At 38.1% G+C, this 27,073-nt stretch overlaps 2 protein-coding genes across 3 annotated transcripts; one reads left to right on the top strand and one right to left on the bottom strand.

The window, feature by feature from the left end:
• Window positions 1-16,814: 16,814 nt before the first annotated feature.
• On the bottom strand, window positions 16,815-21,171 carry Npc1b (Niemann-Pick type C-1b). The gene is made up of 6 exons (XM_068303433.1): window positions 19,857-21,171; window positions 19,482-19,783; window positions 18,447-19,412; window positions 17,972-18,381; window positions 17,754-17,908; window positions 16,815-17,684 (listed from the first exon to the last, which is right to left on the bottom strand). The coding sequence occupies exons 1-6, from the start codon at window positions 21,054-21,056 to the stop codon at window positions 16,923-16,925; spliced, it is 3,795 nt and encodes a 1,264-aa protein (XP_068159534.1). The 5' UTR covers window positions 21,057-21,171; the 3' UTR covers window positions 16,815-16,922.
• Window positions 21,172-23,109: 1,938 nt separating this feature from the next.
• Window positions 23,110-27,073, top strand: LOC137587273 (uncharacterized). Of its 2 annotated transcripts, XM_068303604.1 has the most exons (3): window positions 23,110-23,447; window positions 23,512-26,157; window positions 26,209-27,073. In XM_068303604.1, exons 1-3 carry the CDS (start codon window positions 23,225-23,227, stop codon window positions 26,553-26,555), a joined length of 3,216 nt encoding a protein of 1,071 aa, XP_068159705.1. In that variant the 5' UTR covers window positions 23,110-23,224; the 3' UTR covers window positions 26,556-27,073. The 2 variants fall into 2 exon arrangements, with proteins under 2 accessions (XP_068159705.1, XP_068159704.1); XM_068303603.1 differs by having other exon boundaries at window positions 23,512-27,073.

Below are 27,073 nucleotides of genomic sequence, written 5' to 3'. Positions count from 1 at the left end.
CATCTTTAATATACATATGTACATACATATACATACATAGATGTCAATATGTATGTTGATTTTTGTGGCCCTTTTGTTTTTTGAATCTGCTGTTTGCTGGGTTTTGGTTTGGTTTTGGTTTTTTTGGGGTGTTGGTATTGGCATAATTTATATTTTAGTAGCATTTTTATCGCTGCGCTCGGCACAAAATATTATAAAATATAATAAACAATGGCAACTCTTGTTGTCAGTTGTCAATGTTAGTCGAAATGTTTCTTTCAGCCTCCATTTGGTCTATAGACAAGGCAGGCAGTCAGCCAGGCAGCCAGGCAGCCAGTCAGCTATCTTTCCCAATATATGTATATGTATGTACATATGTATGTATATGCTATAGTCTACCCTCTCCCGTAGTGCATTTTGCGTCACTTTGCGCGTTTTATTTATTTACGATTTTTGCGTGCGCTTCTCCTGGTTCGAATCGACTCAACTCAACTCGACTTTTTATTTATTCACAATTTATACGACGAGAGCATATAATAATAATAATAACAACAACAACAATGGGGCCAATGTTGTCATCATTATTATCATCATCGTCATCGTCATCGCCATTGTCGTTGTCCTCCTCGTCGTCGTCGTCGTAGTCGTCGTCATCATCGTTTTTGGCTGCTGTCAATGTCATCAATCATATCTATCTTTTAGCAGCAATTTTATGTAAATAATTAAAATAGAATAGAATAAAAAGAAAAAGGGGAACCCATAGATACATATCTCTTTCTCTGCCTTTTTCTCGTTTTAGGCTCTATTTTATTATTATTATTTTCGTTTTTTTTTTTTTGCCGCAGTCTACGATTATGAGTATTTGGATTACTGCAGTCGATGTCTAGATGTTTGAAAGAGATAGATAACATATGTTTTTTCAGTCCTCGTTTTGAAATCGATCATTTCAATTTAATTGCCTCACACCGATAATAATCAGAGTCAAACATTTCGAAGTGGGTACATACATACTTTATATTGACAATGCTTGTTTAGCACTTTGATGTTCAAAGCAAACTATTTCACAGCCAATTTCACATCAGGCCAACGACTTTAAACATTTATCGCCACGAGAAGTTTTATGCGGACGGTTAACATTTGAGGAAATGTTCATTCTATTGCTATGGCCAGTTGATCTGCTCTCTATAATAGAGGAGACAAGTTTACACACAAAAGTCACCATAAAAGTGTGGTTTGATCGATCCCAAAAGTAGGTATTTGAAGTATGTACATACATATATGTGTGTGGTTTTGTCGTATAGCAATTTGTCACATGAATTTATGCAATTCTCACAAGCCGCTATTGGCCATGGCTACGATATTTTGTGACTGAAATTGGTAACGGGAAGCGCCAATTTTATTGAATTTTTGACTTGAAGCCATTTTACATTTTTAAACGGCTCGACCGAATGGAGCCTCGACCAAAGTTGGACTTGGTTATACACAGACACAAACACACACACATTGAAGCAGACACGCAGATACGCAAATTGCAAGGGAATGCGACTGTGAATGGGCCCAGTTTTTACCATTTAGGCGTATTTTGTTTTTCTTTTGCAATCTGTGTGTGCGTCTGTGTATGTGTGTGAGTTTTATTTTTGTATGTGTGACTGCTGCTGCTGTGTGTCTGTGTGTCTGTGCGTATGGAACGTACAAACATGAAACGGAAATGAATTGAAATTTTAAAACCCACAGCTGCGGCCGCTTCCTGCGGCAAAAGTAGCACCCGGACAACACTTACAATTCGAATATACACGTCAATTTACATACGTACATACATACATATACATATGTATATGCGGACACACACCCACACACACACGACTGATATAGTATATGCATAGTCAGTATATCACTATATAGTCGATATATGTATAAATATATATAAAATACAGCAAACAACAGCAGCGGCATTTCAGGGCTGGATTTTCCATTGTACGAGTTTCCATTATCCATTCCATATACTTATAATCATCATTATTCTTAAAGACATATCGCATTTTAGTCAGTAATTTCATCTTAATTGTTCATTAAGCTAGCAAAATGCACTCATTGCATTTACAATTAGTTAATCGGCCATGGATATTTTTTTTTTTTAAAACAGAAGCATTCAAACTTTCAGTCATCATGTTGCACAAGAAGAAGTTGACATACGCATGGATAAGCTATTACTTTGCTTTAAATGGAGTTGTGTCGTTTTATTTTAATTGGAAAACGGGTCATTTAGAAAGGCCGCGTCTACTAAAGTTCTACAAAAGATTGCATAATTTTTTAACACTTTTCTTGTTCTGCACCATATTTAAAAACATCCAGAGCCTTGTTCTGCGCCTTTTGATAGAATCGAAAGTTCAAGTCCGGATAATGCAAAATGTTTCTTATATGATATTGCTGAGTCTCTCAGTGCTCAGCTGCATCTATTGTGGGTGTCGATGGTCGAAGAAAATCTATCAAATGTTTAACTGTGTGCTAAAACTGAAGGAACAAACTAATAGCTATGGCTATTTTCCATCAAAGATTCAAGAGGAGAAACTAAGATATCTATTTTATGTCAATTTGCTCATGTTCGTCTTAAAATTGTCGGTAACTATTGGCCGTTTTGTATTCAGTGCAGAAGAGAATGCATATGCCTCTTGGTATATGTTTAATTTTGGTATACATTCGACTCAAAATCTAGTGTTTTGTTTAATGACATTGATATGTGAATGTTGCTGCTCACTGCACACAGAATTGGAGTTTATACTCTCTAAGCCCTTGCAAATGTCGAAGCGTAAACAGTTTGCTCAACTTCAAAGGATGCAGAGAAAGTATAAACGATTGTTAAACCTGGTCAATGAGCTTTCATCTGTATTTAAGCATCCTCTATTTGAATTTATCATACGTACAATTTGGAATGGCGTTGGCACTGTATTTCTACTGTTTATCTTTTACACTCATAAGTCTTTTACTATAATAAGTCACATTAGTCTCTGTGGTATTGCCCTTATTGAATCGTATACTCATTATTGTATGTCGGACACCATGAACTGCATGCTTCAGCAGACCAGATTCAAATTGCGCGAATGTTCAGGACAGACACTTCTGGTTGAGCGAAGTGTGAGTATAGAAAATGAAATGAATAACAATTACATACCCTACATATGGTTGCAGATAGAGCTATTTGGACTTTTCCTGAGCCATCGGAATACCCACGTTCATGTGTTTGGCGCCTTCATTTTAAACCGTCAATTAGCCTTTAAAAGTTTCATTATAATACTTCTATATGCTATATATCTTTTGCAATTTGCCTTGACTCAAAAATCACTAAATTAATACAATCTTTTAAAGCATGTACCTTAAATATCAAGTGTAATCATTGCTGTCTGCTTAAATTCAAATAAATCACTAATGCAATTATTGTAAATATTGAATTCATTTCTAAAATACGCTTAAAATTATGCAAACTATTACAATTCCTTTACGATAGCAACCAGGAATTTATGAAATCCTCTACCATTAATATAATTTTAGGAAACTAATGTTTTGCTTTTTGGAATACGTAGTTCTTTTGAAAAATTGTTAATCAACAAATGTTTCTAAATCTTCTGTCAAGAATGTCTTAGATTTAAGTTTACAAAGTTATATTCTTTTTTTAAATTTTTATAAACTTAAAGTTTATTAATATCATCGATATGGAACTGGTGCATTTTTAGTGCATTGAATGTATAAATAAATAATAATAATAATTTTTTGGCTAACTCTAACTTTTGCACTTCTGTACAGATGTGCGTATACTTGATATCGAATAGGTTGATACATTACGGGCCGCAGGAGGCCAAGCTGAGATAAAATAGGAATCGCAAAATTTGAAATTTCCATAGTTTCTATGTTTATTATATCCGATTTAAACTTTTGGTCCACACAACAAAGAACTTTTATCTACACATTCAGACACAGAGACACACACATACATTGGTATACGTACATATAAGACAACAACTCGTAGAAGAATCTTTTCGAAATCTCGGTCTCCAGTTTTTTAACAAAAACCACGGTCTAGAATCAAATCAAACCTATATACATATATCGATTGTCATAGTCCAATGTTAATAATGAAAACAAGATTTTGTTTAAGAACTTAAAACCAAATTAAAATCTGTCCTTTTTTAATTGAAGTATAAATTAGTTTGGTTGGCGAATTCGCAGTTAAATGTCAAAAATTACAAGAGCAATTCATCGTCAAATGCATCTGGGATAATTGGTACTCACATTTAGATACATATTGTGTGTGTGTGTGTGAGTGTGTGTGTCGGTTTGTCTGTGTGCTTCTGTGTATGCAATTTATAATAACAACATAAGGCCAACTCTGGTCACGTGCATATTCCCCAAGTCGCAATAACAACAAAAACAAGAGCAAACATCAACATGGTCAACCTCTTGCCGTTCCTGTACTTCCTGCTCGCTCCTGCATCTTCCCTTTCAGTTCCTCTGCCCCTGTTTCGTTTCATCCTTCACCTTTTTGCCGAACATTCTTGCATTGAATGCTGTTTGTTTTTGTTGCTGGTGTTATGACTTTTGTAAAAGCAAACATATTTCTGGCTCATATATGAACCCCCCTTCGGACCACCCCTCTCCACATCCCTTCCCCCAAGAAACATATACATTTAACCCAAACCAAGCAACCTACCACTTTTCCGCAATGACAGAGGAACAACTTTGACCGTAGCCTCTTCTTGTCTGTCATTATTCTTACTCTATAGTGAAATTTAGCTTGCACCGGAAATATGTACATACAAGCACACACAGACACACACACACACGGAGAGACACAAGAAAAATATACAAAAGTATGATCTTCTTGGTTAGAGTATGCCAGATTCGTTGTGGTTATATATATTTACGACTAGTTTTAGTCCATCCCGTCCAACTACGTGCAAAGATTTTGGCAAAAGTACTTAGGCAGCCAGCCAGAAGTTGGCCAAGTTGGCCAAGTTTGGAGTTGCTCCCTGGTCTCGTGTAATAAAGGTAACCTTCTTAATTTGTTATGACTGTCATTTTGGGGGCAAAATGTATGTACATAGGTTGCGCGCTACTTGCCAACTGGGCAGCTGGACCCCACGGCCACTGAAAGAAATTGATGTCCGTTTCTCTTCCCCAATGTCCTGATAACAAACGAAAAAGAAAGAAGACACGAAACATAACAAATAATTTTCGGCAATGTTTTCTTTTCTATTTTAAGCATGAGTAGTCCAGAAAAATATGGCAACATGGTTTATGAAAAATATGTAAAACGTCAAAATAAAAGGAGATAATTTTTCGAAATACTTACAAGAAGTTGAAATATTTATAAAATTCAAAAGTTTTTTAGGATAATTGAACAGAGTTTTTAAAAAATTTAAGCAGGATTTAATCAGTGCAGCTTTCGAAAGAGGAATATATAATAGTAGTCCTTTGTAATAGAAGTAATCTATCTCCTGAGCTGATTTTGAATACTTTTTCTCTCTGTGCAAAACCAACAGAAAGGCATTCATAGGATTTGTCCTCCTGTCTCATTCGCGTTCTCTCCTTCTTTCTCTGTGTCTTTGATTTCGCTGGAGTTGGGCCTGAGGCGTTGGCGTTGGCTTGTCACTTTGCATTGGCTAAGGTTTTGTTGCAACATTGTTGCTGCTGCTGTTGTTGTCGTTGTTGTTGTTGTAGTGGCATATTTGCATTGCGGTGTCATATCCTCATCTCGTCCTCGTCCTGCGATTTGCAAATGCGAAACAAGAGTGAAAGAGAACTTTCTGCATTGTTGGTTTTATTTCTTTCACATCTTTTTGTTTTTATGCAAAAACTTTGCTGTATAGTTATTTTTGTTTTTGTTGTCGTTGGTTGCTGTTTTATTTTTTTTTTTGTTTTAGCCATTTTGGCAGGCTTGAGTATTAGGAGTATGTATCTAAACTAAGGCAAAAACCAAACAACTTCGAAAAAAAAAAAATAGGAACAAACTAAAAATAACAACTGGCAAATAAACAAAACACAGAATAAGCTAAAAAAGAGAATGGGAAAAACAAAAATTGGGAACTCAAAGATTTGAGACAAAAGTAGATGGATATGAATCAAAATTAAACAAAAAAAATTAAATAAAACTATTTATATAGAAATAAAGATAATACATATACTCGATACAATAAAGAAATAAACCAAAGTATATTTTAACCTATGATCATTATTAGATAAAAACAACATGACTAAAATTTTGGGATTTTCATTTTCAGTATCTAAAATTAAAACAGTTGCAACGAAATTCAATTGAAAAATACGAGCGAAACTGTTGCCTGAACTTTGGACATTTATAATGAGCATCTATAATATGCCTGGTCATCTCTCTCTGTCTCTATATCTTTCTCTTTCTGAATCTCATTGCGATTCTCCTGTGCTCACTAACTCCCCTGTCTCTTGTTATCCATGATAATGGTGATGATGATGATTATGGCCAAGCGATAGAAATGTTGCCTGTCGCGTGTTTATCCCAAGGCGACTGGTGGGATAAGGTCGCAGGAGTTTTGGGCTACCTACTCGTCCCTCGACAATGCCCAACCCACTCCAACGCCATCTCCATCTTCATGCTACCAGTGACTCCATGCTACATTTACAAAGTGTTTGTGGGCCAAACATTTAAGCCCACGCGCTAAGCACACAAAAACATAATTTGTTTGCTTGTCATTTTGCTATAATACGCTGACAACAACAAAAACAACAACAACAAGAACAGCCAAATGAGAGAGGGAGTCCAAGAGGGAAATGTTAAAAAAAGAAAACGAAAAGAGAAAATCAAGCAAAAATACTAATAAACGCTCCTTGAGGGGCTCCCCAACCGAAGGAAAAACTCACGCTCACCACTAATGTGTTTTAATTTTGTTAAAATGCTCCAAAGAAAACACATTAAAACTGAATGAGACAGGCATGCTAAGGCGGGAAAGTGAGTGAAAAAGACAGAATGTTTTCACGAGAGAGACAGAGAGAAGAAACCTGATTCTGGAAATCGCTCAAAGAACTTGTAATTTTTTACACATATATTTGAGCACTACCTAAAACCAAAATCCAAAACATATGACAATACTTGTTAAAACCAATAATTAAGTGGATAATAATATGGCCTTTAATCGCGATAGTTGATTGTTATCGAACGTATTGATTATTGACTATCGCAGAAGTGATCAAGTAACTAAAATCGAACTGAGGAGTACTTAAGGTAAGGAGAGAGTTTGTAATTGGAAGATATCTTTTTATTATCATTTTGACATTTGATTTTACAGAGACTAAAGTTTTTCGATCAATAATTTGGCCTACATCTACTTTTATGTTACTTTCTCTGGCTTAGTTAATGAGGTAAGAGAAGCGAGCATGCATCCCTCTACCTCCACCTCCATGAATTGACTTGGCTAACTTGCCTCTGCGTAAGTGTGTGTGTGTGTGTGTGTGTGCTTACTGAGCATAATGAATGTGCTTACGAATTGGTTATTATTTTTTGGGGGCATATCCAGGGACACAGGACACTGGGCCGTAGCAAGCAGCTTTTGTTTGTTTGTTTGCTGACCTGCTACAAGAGCAGCAAAAACCGAAAAACCAAAAAACCAAGAGACGATGAAAAGAATAGAAAATTGAGCGCAAAATGCTTAACAAATATTTTATGACTTTGAAGTTCAAACGCTTAAAATGTTGTCGTTGTTGTTGCTATTGTTGGCTGACTGTTGTTCTTGTTGCTGGTAAATTACCCACAGGACAAACAGGACGTCGCAGGAGAAACTATTTTCTCTGAGCAGCACATGGCGGTGATGGGGCAAAAGAAGAACGAGTAGCATATTTCTGTGCTGCTGCTGCTGCAACCACCAGCAAAAAAAAAAAAGTAAATAATATGTAAGAAAAAAAAAAAAGAAACGAAAGGGGAAAAAAATAAACCAAAAATTGTTTGAAATTCCTAACAAAGCATTTTAACAATTTGCTGACATTATAACGGGCGACAAGTTGAGCGAAGTCAATAAACTGTTAACTAACAAAAAGCCAGGAAAACAAAATGCGCCAAAGTGAAAAAAAGTGCTGATAGTAATAGACTGGAAAGACGTGCATCAATAGCGCTTCGGTCAGCGAAAGAAGGGGAATACCCGCCTTCTCTCGCACTCTTTCTCTCAGTCACATATACAATATACAGAATACACAGGGATCTGCTATGGATTGACGAGAAAAAAAAGGAGAAAGAGAGGAAAGTTTTTAACAAAATTCCTGCACCAACGGCTCCTGCTTTAGGTCCAGGTTCTCGTCGTTCTTCTCCTCCTTCTCGTTCCCTTACCAAACATCCAAAAAACACATTGGCAGCTGGCAGCATAAACGGCATGAAACTTCATTAAAGCGATAAAAATCAGAGCCGAGGTGGCATCTTTTCTTCATCCCCCTTCCCCGAACCCCGTCATCTCAGCCATCTGAGAGAAAAGTCGAACATCATCTACTCTCTCACATGGGTTAAGAAAACAACAACACCAACAACGAAAAAAGGGTCGAAAATGTCATTTTGCTTAGCACACTTAACCCACATTGATTAGGTGTACGCGATATCGATTTAGTCGGTTCATTTGAATTTTCGATAATAACAAATTCCATTAAATTCGCACTTCATGAAGGCAAAAAAAAAACAAAACCCAACAAAAAATAATAATAGTAATAATAATAAAAGTGATAACTAGTATTTAACAAAATACTGCTTGGCTGCAAAAAGAAAAACTTTGTCAATAAAGAGATCTTCTAGGATTATGACTATAGAACTTTGTTCACCATATAAAGAAGGGGATAGGAATATCATGCTTACTCACATGAAATGTTAGTTTAGTTCGAAATTCTTTTGAATATTGTAAAGATAAGAAGAGCAAAGGAAAAACACAATTATTTTTAATGTGCATTGACATTGTTTGATCATGTTATTATTAGAAGCGAACATATAATCTCTACTACCCTTTTGCTGCAAGAGTATAAAAAAATCATCATGGCATCAGCCGCAAAGTATGCAACTCGAAAGTTATTAAAACTCTTCTTGTTTATGGCATAGCGTGCCGAAAGAGAATGACAGTCAGATGGACACAGAGAGCGCGCGAGAGATAGAGAGAGAGAGAGAGAGAGAGAAGAAAAGAGAAAGATAGAGAGACAGACAGACACATTGTGTGTTTTTTGGCCCCTTCTGGTATGCAACAGTTTTTGCTGATTATGTTACCAAAAAAGTGAATAAAGGATATGGCTCCTGCTGTTGATGTTATTGTTGTTGTTGCTGCCGTTGATGGATTTATGACAAATTTCATGTATCTATATGTATACGTACGTGTGTCTTTGGGTGTGTGTGTCCAGATTGTGTGGGACTTAACATTGCAGGTGTTACATGGACACCAATTGTTCTATTGTCCTGGACATTGATAGACATAGGGCAAGGACATAAAAGACACAAAATTGCATTTCTAATTGTAGAGAACAAAGCAAAATACCCAACAAGTTTCTTTCCAATTATCTTAATCGTCATAATCCCTAAGAGAATCTATAGTGAAAATTGCCTAAATTGAATGAAATTTCAATTAAACAGGATAATAGAATAGCAGCAGCTTGATATTGAGAACTTGAACAAAAAAAACGGGTTAAATTAGGTCTTTGGTATAATATTGGAATATCTTGCTATTTAATGCTATTACACAAACTATATGCACATGTGTGAGTAGAGATGTATGTATATGCTGTCTATTTCTGTTGTATCTTATTTGGCCATATCATTAACAGTTTCTAGCTACTGCTACTGCCTCTTGGTTGCCTTTTGTTCCCCTGGGGTGAGTCAACGTCCGGTGCAAACATAAAAGAAATCAGCTATTTTGATTGAGCGCACACACTAGATAACATAGATTCATAATTACGATAGACAACGAGAAGAAGACGACGACGACGAAGAAGAAGAAGGAGGCGAAATGCACAGTCCTAAAAGATAAGCAATTGCTTAGTTTTCTCTTTCTCTTCATTCCCATACCCCAGACCTTACATTTGGCCTTTGTCGGAATTTTTTTTCGTTGCTCAACGTTTTCTGGGCGAATAAATCTCACAGGGGATGGTGGGGTGGGAATTGAGGAAGAGATGCCTTCGCTTTCGCCTTCGAATGGATAGCCATGTCAGATTGGTCTTGGCGTCTGTGGTGGGTGGTCGCAATCAGCGTTTGCTGCTCTTAATTGATATCGTTTGGCCATGATTTTAATTGAACCCAGTGGTTGGCCATCATAAAACACTTGAAAATTATGATATCCCATTCTAAATGGAAGACGTTCCATCATTCGCAATCAAAGCAATTTAAAAAAACAACAAAAACAAGACATTTAATACAAGTAGATTTTATTAAATTTTAAATAGAAATTAATTGGTATTCTCAAAAAGCGATAAATGGTTTAGGCACACATTAAAAAAAGTCATTTTCACATAATATATAACTAGCTAGTTACTGTACTGACTACAATGAGTACAAAGAATGCGTACCACATTTAAATCTTAACTACAGAAACTATCGTACTTCAGAATCGAATGGTTTTTTGGTATAAGAGAAATGAATTCGAAAACAACCCGAACTATGTAATTCAGGAACACCTTGTTTTAAGGATCACCAGCCAAACATACAACTGTGTGCATGTGTGCGTATGTGTATACACTTTGGACGTTTATGAGTATGTGTACGTGTGTGTGTGTGTTTGTTTGGCAAGCCATTAATTGGATTATCTATCGACAACAAAAAAAAAAAAAAAAACGAAAATAATTATAATTATTATGATTTCGTTTTTTTTCAGATGCTCGCATAAAATGCCACAAAATAAAAGATACATAACGAAAAACAAGACAAAAAAGGCAAAAATTAATTAAAAATTATTATCTTGTGTGTATGTGTGTGTGTGTGTTTGTGTATGAAAGGAAGGCCAATCAATCGATGGATGGTTGAATGAAAGATGAATGGAAGGATGTATGGATAGATAGATGGATACATATATGGATGAAATGATACCACTACCATGTCTGCTCGTCAACTTTGCATTGAGCCTCAACCACCCGATGCATATGTGCAAGTGCAAGTGAGTGCACACACGTGCGAGTGTGTGTGTCTGTGCATTCTGGCCATCAGCTCACGCTGGGTACGTGTGTGTATGTGTGTGTTGGTCAAATGTGCATTTGACATTTTCGTTATGTTCCCTGAGAAGAAAGCGGGAGGGGACAAACGTGCGCCATTTAATGCCACCATGTGTGTATGTTTACGTGTGCGCTGGCGATGGTGTTGTTCCTGGTATCCTGATAGCCGTAGTCATATGTAGTCCTGCCACACTATAAACGGTTTTTGCTTTTGCATTTTCCATGAAATTTCTCAAAATTTTGTGCATTTGTTGAGGTTGGTTGTTATAATTTAGTTGGAAATTGCTGTCACACCCACGCACTAACATACACACACACTCGCCACAGTCAATGCCAACACCGTGGCAATGTTTGTACAGTAAATTAACCCATTAACACACAAATGAGTTGACAGAAAAGTTATTACTATAATGTATTTTTACTATTCCTATTCCTATTCCTATTCCTATTCCTATTCCTATTCCTATTCCTATTCCTATTCCTATTCCTATTCCTATTCCTATTCCTATTCCTATTCCTATTCCTATTCCTATTCCTATTCCTATTCCTATTCCTATTCCTATTCCTATTCCTATTCCTATTCCTATTCATATTCCTGTTCCCATTCCTATTCCTATTCCTATTCCTATTCCTATTCCTATTCCTATTCCTATTCCTATTCCTATTCCTATTCCTATTCCTATTCCTATTCCTATTCCTATTCCTATTCCTATTCCTATTCCTATTCCTATTCCTATTCCTATTCCTATTCCTATTCCTATTCCTATTCCTATTCCTATTCCTATTCCTATTCCTATTCCTATTCCTATTCCTATTCCTATTCCTATTCCTATTCCTATTCCTATTCCTATTCCTATTCCTATTCCCATTTGTAGCGTACTTTCTAGGGTTAAAGAGGATTTTTACCCATTTTCAATTTAATTTTGTACTCATAGGATCAGTTTTTTAGGCATCCCTCCTTCCCATCTCCGATCTCCGCTCTCTGCTGTGTCTCTCTGTTGCTCCTGTGGAGTTCATTCCGACGCCTTGCTCTTGGTCCTGGTCGTTTTGCCATTTGCCATTTGCCAGTTTGTTGATAACATTTTTGAGCGCAAACTGTAATTTTCGGGCAGCCAACAAACGCGAATTGCGAATTGGATTGCGGCTTATAAGCACGTTTATAAATTACTGATTCGTCTCTCTGTGTGGCAGGATTTTATGTCAGCAAATGAATAAATTAAATATTCTCTCTCCCTTTTCTATCTACCTCATGGTCGGTCTTGCATTAAGTTCTCCCTGTCTGTTGCTTTAATTATGTATTTTTTGTTGGCAATTTCAGAGACTCCCTCGATGAAAAAAAGTTAAAGTATATTTATTCACTTACTTATTTTACCAATCATCACGAAAAGGTAAAATCCAGTTAGGAGGGCCCCTTCCATCGTTTGGCCAATGGTAATTAGAAAACTTTAAGTTAGGGTATCGCATCGTCGATGACAAGCTACACCTCTCAGGCGGCATTTGTGCAGTCTTTTATTATTGGCAAATTCAATTTGCTTCCTCTTCTAATTAATTTGGAATTTCAACAATTTTGTGCCAAATAATTACAATCATCATAACAACAAAAATGATTTCCTAATTCCCAACCAATATCAATAACATTGTGGGACTTATCATGAATGGCCTCTGACCGACTCTCTGCCAGATGCCGAATGTCATGTTGTAGAATTAACACAAAAAAAAAAAAAAAAAAATAAAAATAAAAAAAATTATTCGGCTGATTGCCTGCATTAATTTTGATACAAAATATGAAATATTTTGTGTGCTAAATGGAGCAGAAAACATTTTTTAAATACACTCAGAGTTCGGATGGAAATAAGCGGATTTTTATGTTTATTTCAGATCTTTATATTTACATAAACATGTGTGCACACACACACACAGACACATTCATCCATAGTCAACTCTTGTGTTTAGCCTGAGAGAGGGTTGAATTGCAATTTGTGGGTAGATTTGTTAGTTGAAGAAGATTCACTTATGGAATTGACATTCATTATTGCAGTTTATTTAAATAATAATAAGAATCTTGTCCTTGACTTAATAAGCTAATACTTGAAGTTTTATTAAGACTCTTCCTAAATTAGAAAGCTAAATCCCTTTGATCAAATTGAAGTCAAGCCGTACTTCTTGTTTTATCTTAGTTTCTATTACTTAATACCAAGAGGACAGGCAACATGTCTACCACTATTTCAGTGCATCAAGTATACGCAACGTTGATCAAGATATACATATGTCATACCATAACTATGTATATAAATGCAATTTCACGCGATTTCGATTCATGGACTTTGTTTTATTGAAAGATTTTTGTATTGTCAATCAATTTCAATACGTTTTCAAATATAATACAATAGAAATACGTGAACATTTGTTCAATAGAAAATCTGTGAATTTTAGTTGACCTAAAAGTAGGTTATGCAAATTTGTTTTACACCCTACCTAATAAAAGTGTACATTCGCTTTGACATACAATAATGTTTGCATTATTCTTGGTCTGCTTTTTCAGTTTTGTAAACTAGTTGTTGTTTTTTTATCGACGTTAATGAAAGCATTGTTAATCTTTTTTTTTATCACTAAAAGTTTTGTATTTGCTTCGATTAGCTACTAAATCTAGATTCGAGGGCATACAATGTTCAATATTAGCAATAATTTCCGTTTGTTTTCACTTTGAAAGTAAAAATCAATAACAATAAAAACAATTGTTATTAAACAAACGTGAAAAGAGGGGAAAAAAAACAACAACAACTGAAACATGAAGCTAGTTAAATTGCATATAATTGAAAATGTTTATAATGCAGAACAACAAAAAATAAAAATAAAATATATATAAAAGAGGAAGAGAAATGGCAATGTGATATAAATATGAAATAAAAACGAGGAATTCAAATGGAAATTAAATTAAATCGCAGCGCAGTGCTGCAGCAACAAAAATAAGCGAGTGAATATCCGTTTTGAATTTTGTGAAATTTTATATCCTTCCCGCTCCCGATACACACACACACACACACACACACACACACTGACACACAGCTGAGTTGAGGGATGGAGTATCGCATCGGGGAGTCATCATTAAATGGGGCATATGCCCCGAGCCCAATAACCGATTAATAAATATGCGAAAATTGTATTTTAATGCCTTCCTCTGTCGGCTCCTAGTATTGCTGCATTTTCTCTCTCTTTCTCTCTCTCTCTGTCTCTCCGTCTCGCAATTTTTGGCCATTTTTGTGTTTGCGAATGTGCGAATTTCCTACCACTTGGTGAGTTATGACCTGGCTTTATGGCCAAATGAATGGAAAGTTGGCAAAATTGGCCGCAAATCGTGCGAAAATTTGCACACGAACACAAAAAACAAAACAAAGGCAAAGGCACAAAAACATACACACAAACAGCATTAGCCAGGAAAAATCAATTAATTTAAATTTTTATTACTTACATATATACATATGTATATATCTCTCTACATACTGATGTATGTAGTATGTACATATCTACATCATTTTTGGCACACTTGAAAATGCTTCTTATGATTTATGCGTTCAAAAATGGCTTAGAGACGACAGACAGACTATCTCTGGCCATAAATATAAATACATACACAGGGTGAGCCATAGGAAGCTTCTTAATAAATGCCAATTGCTTAAACATATTTAAAATTTGAAGCATCTCAGGTGCAGTTTTCATGTACATACATACATATATGAAAAATCTTTTAACAAAAAGTATAAATACTTAATTTATTAAGTCTTTGATTTGCTTTGCACAACAAACGAAATCCAAAAAATGTTGCTCTCTTTTTTTATAATTATAATTTCCGATATGTAAATAAATAGGTCACCGGCCAATCATTTGCCCCTTTGCCCCAGGGCTTTTATTCCTCTTTCTCTGTTTTTTTTTGTGTGCTTGTGTGTGTTTTCTTTTTTATTATACATTAGCACTTTTTGAATGGCAATTAAGTTGGCTAGATGAAAAACATTTTGGCCCCACTTGAAAGCATATTCAACACTCGATTCTCCACTTGCTGAACTCACTCGACTGTCGCTGTGGGAACTCAATTTGCACTTCATCTGTCAATTCTCTTTAATTGCTAATTGATTTTAACCATATGCAAATAGATGATTCATAATTTAATTGCTCAATAGCGATTGTCAGGAAGCCCTTACCAATAGAAGAAGAGGAAGACCGAGAAGAAGGAAAAAACAACAAGAAATCATTTTCAAGTGTTTTGCAGCATAAATCTTAATGTTGACCTCGACAGGGATAGACAACGAATGGCCAATGGTAAAAGAAAATATACAAAATTACCAACATATTTTCTCTGGTTCATTGGCATTAAGTGATTATACTTTAAATGGGTGGGAGTGGTGGTTGGCTGGACGAGAGAGGGCGACTGGCAGCGCTCTAAACTTTATTAATTTTAATTAAAAGCACTACACACTCATTTTGAGGGTTGAATGCTTTCCATTTTGCATTCCCTGTAAACTAATGTGACCAGAAAGTTAGTCTATTAAGACTGGAACCACTTGGTTAGTCCATAGAGATCCACAGAAGTTCCTTGAAGTCAGAGATAAAGGGCATTTAACTAAAAGTCAGCAGTAAATAGAGAGCTATACTCTCTCTTTCCCTCTCTTCCAATGCAGGGTATTTGCCTGTCGACTCTCAGAGGTTAATTTGCGGTGTTTTCTCTCTATTTTCTTGTTTCTTTTTTTTGTTCTTTGTTTTTTGTTGCTTCTGTTGTGTGCGTGACCAAGTCTCCTGGTCATGCTCTTCTTATCTCCTTCACTCCAACTCGTTCTGCTTGCTAGACCCTCTCGCCTTTTACTTTTTATAAGCCGCAGAACGCGTTTCCTGGCCAGCAGGCGGTGCAGTTAAAAACAAGAAAGCTATCAAAGAAACTTCATCCTCGACCAAACATCCAAAAAAAAAAAGACAAAAACTTAAAAGATCCCTTAGAAAATTAAATTCAAACCGAATTGGGAAATGCCCTCAGTAAGCATTAACTATCAGTTACTTAAAATTAAGAATTACTTTGTACGGTGAGACCTTTTTTGCAGTTTATTTTTTATTTAATTACATTGAAATTATTATTTTAAAATTCCAAAAAATTTAATTCATGACTTGAATAATTACTTGTTATGTTTATACCAATTTCTCAAAGAAACAAATTGATTTAAATTATCTTGACTTACTTAAAAAATAATTCAACTTCAAAAACATGATCTTTTTTAGGTGGGATCATCAAGTTTTCAATATAATTCTATGACATTTTCTCTCGCTTACCTTCTCAGTTTTCAAATCTATTTCTCCGTCTCTCTCTCTCGCTCTCCTTCCCTCTTACTTTCTTTTTCTGTAAAATCTGGTGAAACTTTGGAAAAATCTGCGGCAAAATCAGTTGGTCCAGAAAGGCGTAAGCTTGCATACTTGCTACCCTCTGGCTCACAGAATTCCGCTGTCGAGTTTCTTGTTTATTGTCTTGACGCAGGGCAGAGGACCATAAAAACCTCAAGGTGCGATGGGCAATGGGACAAAAAGGGAAAGGGGAATGCTGGCGACGTTGAAAGGGAATGGGAATAAAGATGGAGTTGCCCAACATGCTATGCAGCCGCTTATGTAAATGCTTAAAGGTTATATTATACTTATATTTTGTTTTTCATTATTATTAATTTTGTTTTTATACATACATACATACTCGTACACCTACACACTTAAAAGATATAAAAATTGGCCTAAATGTCTATGGCGTTTGCGATGGGTTCAGTGCTTGAACTTTTTGCTGTTAACCCATGCAATGGTCCCAGCAAACTTAGAAGAACAGGCAACAGAATTAAGCCATGTGCTGCTCCAATTAATACAATGCCCAAATACATGCGGAAATAGAATATTTGAAAGACTTGAGAATTAGAGAACGCCAAAACGATAATGCCAGCGAATTTGGTTAGCGTTATGCCCGATAGGACACTACTTCCAGTCACATTTAACGATTGAATGGCTCTCTGTTGGGCTGTGCCCGTGGCCCTTTTAAATGATCGCACTATGTGGGCAACGAATTCGACTCCAATGCCCACGCACACGACCAGATTGACCAACGAAATGGCATTCAGTGTTATGCTCCAGGCCCACATCATGCCAAACATATTGATTAATATGCAGATACACATGAATAGCACAATTAAGGCAGAGGTGATATCCAAACCAGTGATCAATAGGGTAACGACAAAGATGGCCAGTAGCGACAGGCCTAGCGAATACAATGTATCATTCCATATGGTCAAATATTGTTCATAATATATATAGAATATGCAATACGGAAAGATTTCGGCATCAACACCATTCTCCTCGAACATTTCATTGATTTCTTTGGCTATGCGTCGCACCTCACGCAACTGTGAATAGAATTGTATCGAGGTGGTCGATGTGGTTGAGTATTGCATGAAATATGTATCCTGTACCGAAGCGATTCCCTCATCGTCTAATGTATAGATCACAGCCTAGAAGCAAAAGCAAAGGAAGAAATTTGTATTAACCTTATCATTTGATTGTCCTTTTTCCCTGCTTACGTCTGCATAGGCCGCTCTACCAGCTTTAGCACATTCGGCATCAGGTAGATCAAAGAGAAAATATGAAACATATTTGTTAAAAGTTGCCTCATCTGGCCGTAGACCATCCTCGGTGAAGCCTCGCTCGCAGGGCAAACAATCATCGCTCTTGGAATCTGAGAATATCAGAAATACATACATTTAGGTTCAAGAGTCCATCGTTTCATTGTCATACTTACTGCTAGCACAGAATCCTCCGGTTGTCACATTGTATTTACAGCAATCGCTTATCGCCAGCCAATCAATATAATCATCTATCCATGATGATGCCGGTCGGGCAAGTGCTGTGATTTCGGGATAACGTGATTGTGTATACAATTGAACGGACAATGAGTTATTATTGCATTCAACGCCACCGCAAACGAGATTCTGATGGACAGGCTGGGCATAATCTATGCCGGGTTTCAGTACCCAGTAGACCGGCGCACCCATGGCCAACAGATCGACCATATAACGGAAATATTTCACAACATGCGAATCCGTAGGCATAGACAATTCCTGATCCAAGCCGGGCTCAATTGAGGGTGCCACCATAAGAGACAGGCATGTGATGATGGTGAATGCCAACAAAACGATCACCTTAACTGGTCTGTAAATCATTTAGGTAAAATTAAATAGGTCATATGGTTTGAATGATTGTCTTCCCATACTTACTTTGATAGCAAAAATGGTGTGTAAAAGTTTTTAAACAATTGCTCTAATATTCCGACCTCTTTTGTGTGCTCAACTGTTTCTGTATTCATGTCGAGTTGTCGATCCTTTTTCTGATCCTTGCTACGGACACAGCACAACATATCCAAACGTCCATCCAAAAAGCGTCGCTCATCGATTGCCATCAGAGCAACGAATGCGGTAATTTGAAAAAGAAAGTCCAAAAGAATGGCGGCTGCCGCGTATTGGGCAAAAGTCTTGACCGCTGGCATATCGGATATAGCGCCAATTGCGAAGCAGGCAAACTCACTGCCTGCCGTCTGTAGGATCGATGGACCCACTTGGCCAATTGCCTCACCAATCGCCTCATGTGTGCTGGCAAATTGTTTGTGATCCAATCTCTGATATGTGTGCACCATAATAAAGATGTTATCCACACCGACAGCTAGCACCAAGAATGGAATAACCTCAATGGCCAACATTGTGGTGGTAATGCCCACATAGCCCCAGAATCCTAAGCTGCATATAACCGATGCCAAGACAATGACAATGCCGCCAATGGCTAGCATAATGCGTGAGTGCTTCAGGAAGGTGCAACAACTGCGTATGTGACCCAATGCAATGGCCACATATAGGAACATCACCATATAGCTGATCACTACCGTGCCAACCTCACCCTCGGACAGTTCCACAATGGCATCCTGTATGGAACGCTCTGCCGAATAGGCTATATCCAAACGCTCGCTCTCATATGATTTGAGAAAGTTGACAAAACGTTTCTCCCATGCCATGGCCGGCTCAATCTTGGCCTCGTCAACGTAGTTCTTGCCCAGAAAGGTGAGAACCAAACCGGTGGCCAGCATGTAATCTGGATCATCGCCAACATCCACTGCTGGCATTCCACCCACAGCAATGCCCGGTTCAATGGGTCCGCCATAGGAGCCAAAACAATCCTCCATCATTGGTACACTGCCGAGAAGGAAAGAAAAATATACATCACTATTCATTCAGTACTGAAACAAGGAATTCTCGTCCTACCGCAAGCAATCCTCCAGCTGATTTAGATAATTGATCGTATAATTATTGGCATCGACATATGAGCTTTGGAATCTGGACATATCACTTTGAAAGTAACCGTAAATCGATTGTATAAGGCAATCACCCACGGTTGCCGTCTGACCAGCTGTTAGAATGGGTGCATAGCAGATATTCTGCAGACCCTCACCATCCTCCTGGCCCAATAGCATAATAGCTTCTTGTAGTTCGAATACTTCTTGTAAGAAACTTTGCTCAAAGGCCGGCCCAAAGGTGAGTAGACCACTGCTTGCCTCGTGAGTGAACTGACCGATCAATAGTAAAAGGAGTAATAAAAAGAAATCAAAGACAGAGAGAGAGATAGATAATGAAACTTACATAGCTCTGATTGATGGCCTTTACAAAGATCTGATTGGTGCGATAGAAGGGACCGAAATGTTCATCAAAATAGTTCTTCTCAATGCGCGTTTGACTCTCCTCGCCGGCCCACAATTCCACTGGATCTGTGGTAATACTCATATATATCAAACCATAAGCCAAGCCGGCAATTGTCCAAGAGCACAAAGCCAAGACCAATACGGGATGTTTGGCACAAAAAGTTCCCCACCAGCGAAAGCCGAGATAAAGGAATTCACCATATAATGTTGGCATACAGACATTGGGCGGAGCACGACGACCCAAAGCACCCCAGCATATGAGGCCAGAGAGTAGAATGCCCACAATTAGGCCCACAATGAATGTGATGCCATAGAGACCGGCTATTTGCCAGGGATCCTCGACACCTGTGGGCGGATCGGTCAACGGACACGATTCGGCACAATCTATGCAAGCACAAGCATAATTATCCTCATATCGTTCGCCACAATCCAAGGGATACAATTCTAAATATATATCTTCATTATCCTCAGCGGCATCCGCCTGCCACAAATAGTTAATCGTGAACGGCACATAATCACTGGCCGAAGCATCGCCCATGAAATTATACCAACGACGATAATTACAGGTTTTGGCATTATATGCCCCACAACCCAAATCCATGGCCGGCCGCCCGGTTTGTGGATGCTGTATGCTGGCACAACTGTTGTATATCTTTTCGACGGTACTATCGACCAGTCGATAGTCGATATGTTCAACGAAATCCAAACCGCTCGGATTGCTATCGGTGTAGGCGGTAAGGAAGAGTGTGTGATTTTTCGCACAGGTCATGGCGCATACAGTGAGTCCGATATTTTTTGTACAAGTCGGACAACGCGAGTAGACGCCATCGGCCTGCGTCAAGCCGGCATCCATTGTGGCGATTTGGGCTGCATCGCAGCAAAGTTTTAGCTCTTCATCGCCATTCTCACCCTTGTATTCCTTATAGAAGGTGGGACAACGCCGGGCGAAAGTCGCCTCCGCCTCGGGATCGTTTAGAGCACGCGCTGGTCCTGTATCGGCCAAATTTTGCCAATGCTGTCCAATCATATGACTTTGACCATACCAAATGCACCCCAATTCCTCCTGTTCTTCCTCATTTTGACTGCAAGCCAATTCAATACAAAGCACCGCCACGAAACCTAATAACCACAAGGATCTCATCTCTTTTTCACCGAAAGAAAAAAACAAAAAGAAAAGAAAAACAAAACAAAGAAAAAAAGAAACCAATTAGCAACTGCAACAGTAGCCAACGGCAGCGTGCCACTAACTGATGTATAAAACCCTAAATGAAGTCTACTTTCGGTTTTGTTTTTTGACGTTTGTGGGTTTTTTTTAATTTTTTTCTTTTTTGGCTATCTGCAATAGCGCGGTGAAGTGGTGCAAGGGTTTGATAAGAACAATTTTTGTGTTCGATTTTTGACGCTTTGAGGCCTCGGGGCGTGAAAAAGCGAAAGGTAGTGAAGCCGGAGCTTATCTCTAGCAACTGCTACAGCTAACCATTTGGGCTACTAACCGACCCATAGATAAGCCGCTGGCGTTGTTCAATCGGATTTTCGAACTAACAATGTGTGTGCAAATATGGCTAATCGATGTATTCGTTACACTACAAGAAATAAAGCATTCCAGTTGGAGAATTCTAATTCTAAAATAACAGGATCTCAAGTAAACACAATTTGTACATTCAACAGCTTAAGCCTTACTATTTGATATGGATCCGAAGCCTAGTGTAAAGTTGAGTTAATATGAGAAATCGTTTAATGCAGAGTGGTAAGAAAAACTAAGAAAAGATTTAAATAATGATGAAATCCAAGAAGATGGAGAAAAAAGTCAAAAACATTTTTCAAAGTGTATCAACAATTAGAAATGTTTTCTGTTACTAATGCAAATTCTCAGAATTTAATGATTTGTTGGAAATATATGTACTTGGGTGCTCAATATTCTGGTGGTCATCTTCATTGGTATGCCGCTTGGTTCAACAATTTTTGTGGGTATCAAGAGTTCAAGAACAAAAATTGAACAACCTTAAGTTTTTAATGTGTAGTTTGGGCATTTGTGAATCAATGCTGAATCATTCATTTGACTCAAGCTCCACACAATTCGGCCGCCCACTCCGTTTCCCCTAGGGAATGTGAAATGTTTTTTTTTTTTTTTTTTCATCTGCCCTGTACTTTGTTGCTGTGCCGCGGAATGCTTTATAACATTTGCTGTTTTTTGTTGTTTTTGGTTTTGGTTTTCTTTTCTTTTATGGCAAACGTCTTGCGGTGGCGAATTGGTCAGCTTATCTGGCCTAAAGGGAACAGGTGTTCACTTCAGAAAACATTTTTGTTGTTGTTGTTGGCTTTTTTTTTTGAGAAATTTTTCTTTATAGCCATTCCTACTTATCGCTTGGGCCAAGCCAGCTGCTCTCAGGTGTCCGATTGTTGGATTTCTGCATGAACAAGAATTAGTCTATGTATATAGACCCTGATAAGTTGCTGGTAATCGACAAGGCCCTGCATTAACCCAGGTGTCGTATTGATAGGTATAGTTGTAGGTCTATAATCAAAAAAGTGAAGGCGATAGGGACAGGATGAGGGAGGGAGGGCAAGGGCTTTTTGCTGATTCATAAAATTTGAACTATCTCACCTACAATTTACTTGGTTAATTGTTGAGATAATCCACAAATAAAACAAAAAAAAAACTACTTGAATTGTGTACAATCAGCGGGGTTCGATAACCGAGCATTTTGGAAATTTCCTAATAAAACCCATGGATAACCGATATAGAAGATAAAGTTTTCTAAAATCTTTAAATATATATATCCTACTTAAAACAATACCCTGCAGCCATGGGGTTAAAGGGTATATAAAAGTCTCCGAACTCTGTGTTTAGCAGGCAATGAAAAGAAAAGTTTTCAAAGTAAAGCACCTTCAATGATGTAATTGTTTGTAGTTCTGCTGAAAAAACTCCAAACAGTTTCCTAGGCTCTGTTTTTTGAGTTCTTATACAAGAAGAAGAGAAATTAAAGGCATGGCCTTCTGATTTTCGAAACATTTTATGGCAACGAAAACAAGACAACCAAAAAAAGGCCTCCTTAGGTCTCGTAACTCAAATAATGACTCTCGTTTTCTCATCTGAACGTTTGTTCATCTTTTTAATTTTCGATCGATTTACCTATGCATTTTGAATGGATTGACTTAGGTTTTGCCACATAAGTTTTGTTCAGTCAGTCAATGTTGTTTTTACCCGAACACTCGTTAGTACATGACTATTTGTCTGAATTGGATACAAAAAATTTTATTTCGACAAAAAATTAACAAAAAGAAAAAAACACAAAAATATAAAAAGATATGGAAAAGAAATTCTGCTTTTCAAAGCAGAAAGCAACAGAAGGAGTACAAGGCTTCGACGTAGGGACTCAGAGGGTAGACCAAAGCGAAGAAGCACCAGGACACAAAGCAGACGACCGCCAAGACAGGAGCGGAACGGAACTTGAGAAGAAAGTTGCAGAAACGAATTTAGCTGTGGTTTTATCGCCAACCTCTTTGCGTAGACAACAGCGGGAAGGAGTTTGTAAGTATGCAGAGCTGGAAGATATTGGGTAAGCTAGACTAATGCATCCATCTGTTGAATTTAGCGCAAAAAACGGTGTTTGGAGACGTGGCCAGTAACTATTTTAAATTGGCTCAGAGCATCGAGTGCCGTCAGTGTTTGCCACGTTCAGGTGGCTCCCGAGCTTCAGGTGGTGGAGGTGGTTGCGACGACGGTGGTGGACAAGCTTTAACACGTCACTTACCCGAGAAGAATCAATTGACGTCCAGAATTGGATTTGTCGATCTCTATCGTCGTCGAATGCAGTTCGAAAAACTTGGCATTCCTTTGACTGCTCTTGAGGTGTTCTCCATGGCTAAATATGAACAGCATCAAGATTCAAATGTGGGGATAGAAAATGAGTTGCCATCACAGTCACAGTTGGCGTCCCCACTACCAGCTATTCAGGAAGAGCAGGATCTGGAGAAGGAACTGGAGAAGGAACTGGAGGAGGAACTGGAGAAGGAATTGGAGAAGGAACTGGAGAAGGAACTGGAGATGGAAATAGAGAAGGAACTAGAGAAGGAATTAGGGAAAGAACTAGAGAAGGAACTGGAGGACGAACTGGCGGTGGATTACGATTCAAGTGTTGGCGAATTGCGCTTAAAGGATGCAACAGAACAACGTCGTCTTGATGGTGGTTATCGGCGTGCCAATTGCCTGGAATGTATTGAAATGAGTTCTGTGAAGCAATCAGCAGTCCAAAATGAGATGTATCCATGCGGTCAGGAATTGTGTGTGCAACAAGTACCAAAAGAAGAAATCCAGTATCGTACCAATCAATACGATGCTGCCGAAGAAAAGATGAAATATATTTCTCCTTCTGCAGATCGCCGGATGCAACTTTCAACTATCCAGACGGAAGGTGCGTATAGATCTTATGACTTGCCCAGAAAATTTCCAAATACGTTGCCGAATGCAAGCAATAATTACCCAACAACTGCACCAGTTGGATTTCAATATGCGGCTTCAGCTCCGATCGATATACCAGTCCGGAAATACCAATACCAAAAACGATTCCAGCCATCTTATGCGATGTATGAGCCTGAGATGATTCAGGACCCATTCAAAAATGGTTTCCCCATGCCCCAGAACCAATACATGTATAAAACGGAACAGGATAGCCAAATGCCAATGCAGAGCAAACCGATGATGGATTATAGATATTGGCAAAGGCCGTATACAAATCGACCGACTAATGGCCAGTATGAATCTTCTGTACAGGATGGACATTGCCAAATCTATTATCCTCCTCCTCCGCGTCCTCCCCCATTTGCTCAACAACAACGTCCGCAAAGAGAGGGATTAAGACCTGAGATTCTTCAGCATATCAAAGATGTGGATAAGAAAATGCTGCCCCAGTCACCCCGTTCGTATGATCTGAGAAGAGGCAAAATTGAATGTAATCTCGCCGAACGTTGGCGACAACAGAAACAGGAACAGGAACAACAAAAGCTCAAGCAATCAACTTTATCCTCAGGAGCTGCGCAGGCGGATCAGCATCAGGATATGCAGCAGAAATATAAAAAAGTACGTCCACAGGCAGATGACAGTGCTGCTTTGATTAAAGGTGATGTGCAAACTCTGTTACCACCAAGCCTAGAAAGTCAGCTGGCTGGTAGCGATAACGAAGAGGACGATGTGGCTGAAGTGAAAAGTGAGGTTATTGGTGTGCCTCCTCAACCGGTGACATCATCATCATTTGAGTCACCTTTCAATCTACAACCGGATCGCTTAAATGCTCTGCTCAATGCCAGACCGCGCAAGTCATGTCTCAAAAACTCAATGAATAAAAATGATCCTACTACAGAACCAGCAAACGAAAATCATGATTATGAGGCAGACCATGAGACACAATCGGATGATGATACTAGTAGCGATAGCACTGCAGATGACAATCCATTAACAGAGCAATGTTCTACCGACACTTTGACCAATGTCTGGTATCGTTTAGATGAGAGCCAAAAGCAGCAGCAGAAAAAAACAAAAAAAAAAGCGGGCAAAGCCGCAGCACTGCCAGCCCCACGTCTCACTGGTGGCCTATACAGCGATGTGGACAAATTGAAATTTAAACCGATTGATAAGCTAGAAGCCGGTACACCTGGTTCACCCATATTGGATGAGCAAGACTCTCATTTAGCTAGCGAGAGGATCGCCTATTTTGCCCGTAAATTTGCCAAACTGACACGGGACGAGAGAGCCCAAGATATCGAATTGAGAATGGGCCAATTGCGTCTATTGCAGGCCAAATTAGATCGTAAATATCGTCGCATTTTGAAAGCCAATGGCTTTTTGAATTGGCATCAATTGAACTCAACGGCCATTGACGAGTTGAAACATTATTGTCCCCTAGCCCAGAATGGAGTCACCAAATGTCCATTGCTATTGTGTGAATCACTTTTGGACCATTTCATTAAATCGCATCTCGATGACCCGGCCTTGGAGCTAAGCGAGATATTTGAACGTGATCGCCTCTTAATTATCTTCAATCCACTTACCTTTGAGCTGGGTAAAAACTTTTGCATGTCGACGATTGTGTATGGTGGTTTTCGTGATAGCCCCTTCTCGCTGCCCCTTTTGCGCTATATGCCTATATATAATATTAACCTCACGGGGCCCCTTGGCAAATATTCATGCCATTTGCCACTCTTTCTTCTCATTTGTCGCACTCGTCTAAGCGCAATCTATGATGGTAATAACAATAGTAGCATTTGCAGTAATAATAAAAAGGTTCGCTTCACAGATCCACCAATTACGACGACGACCACGAACATGGAGCGACAACCAGTCGACGAAGATGTTCTGGCTTTATGGGTGGTCAGCATGCAGTTACCTCAACCCATACATGTGGTAATGACTCTTTTCAATCGTCGTCTGGATGTCACACGCAGTTCGATAATGAAAGTACGCTCCCTGAATAAGTCACAAGATTGCGCCGTTTTTATGAATACCAGCCAGAATTATATGCGTCTAACTGAACAAGATATGCAAATTTTGACCAATAATCACAAGGAATCAATCTACATGGAATTATCTGTCCGTGAATATGGGGCCACAGTTCCAGTTGAAGTAGTTTCGGCCCTTCGATAGATCGCCACCAACCGCCCCTCTCCCACTATAACTGCCTAGAAATGCCCAAAAAGATGTACAACCCCCCTTTTCCGATCCATATTTTTTTTTTTTTTGTTTTAGGAAAATCAAGCATAGACAAATTAGCCAGAAAAAGCATTTGTGAGATCCAGACAATCGTTAGTCCAATACTTTGAGATTATTCGATATTATTCAAAATTATGCTAAGTTTTTTTTTTTTTTTTTTTTGCCATTCTATTTTGCAATTAATAGGACAATCCTTGCATGTACCAAAGACACCTAAAGATATATGAGTTCAAAATTATAGAAGGGAAAATGTTGTATATAGGTATATATATATATACATACATTTATATTCATAATCTTGGTATAAACTATTCTAGATTATTGCTACGCTTTAGAAACTAGATTAAGATAATAATAATTTCCAACGATGTATTACGTATACGACAGGTGATCCCTTCAATTATTGTACTCCTCGTTAAATATATAAAACAAGTGTAATTCCTTTTGCAAAA

Source organism: Drosophila tropicalis, unplaced genomic scaffold (assembly GCF_018151085.1).
Source record: "Drosophila tropicalis isolate 14030-0801.00 unplaced genomic scaffold, ASM1815108v1 contig_158, whole genome shotgun sequence".
In the NCBI taxonomy this organism is placed as follows: domain Eukaryota; kingdom Metazoa; phylum Arthropoda; class Insecta; order Diptera; family Drosophilidae; genus Drosophila; species Drosophila tropicalis.
This window is presented reverse-complemented; position numbering and strand designations above follow the sequence as displayed.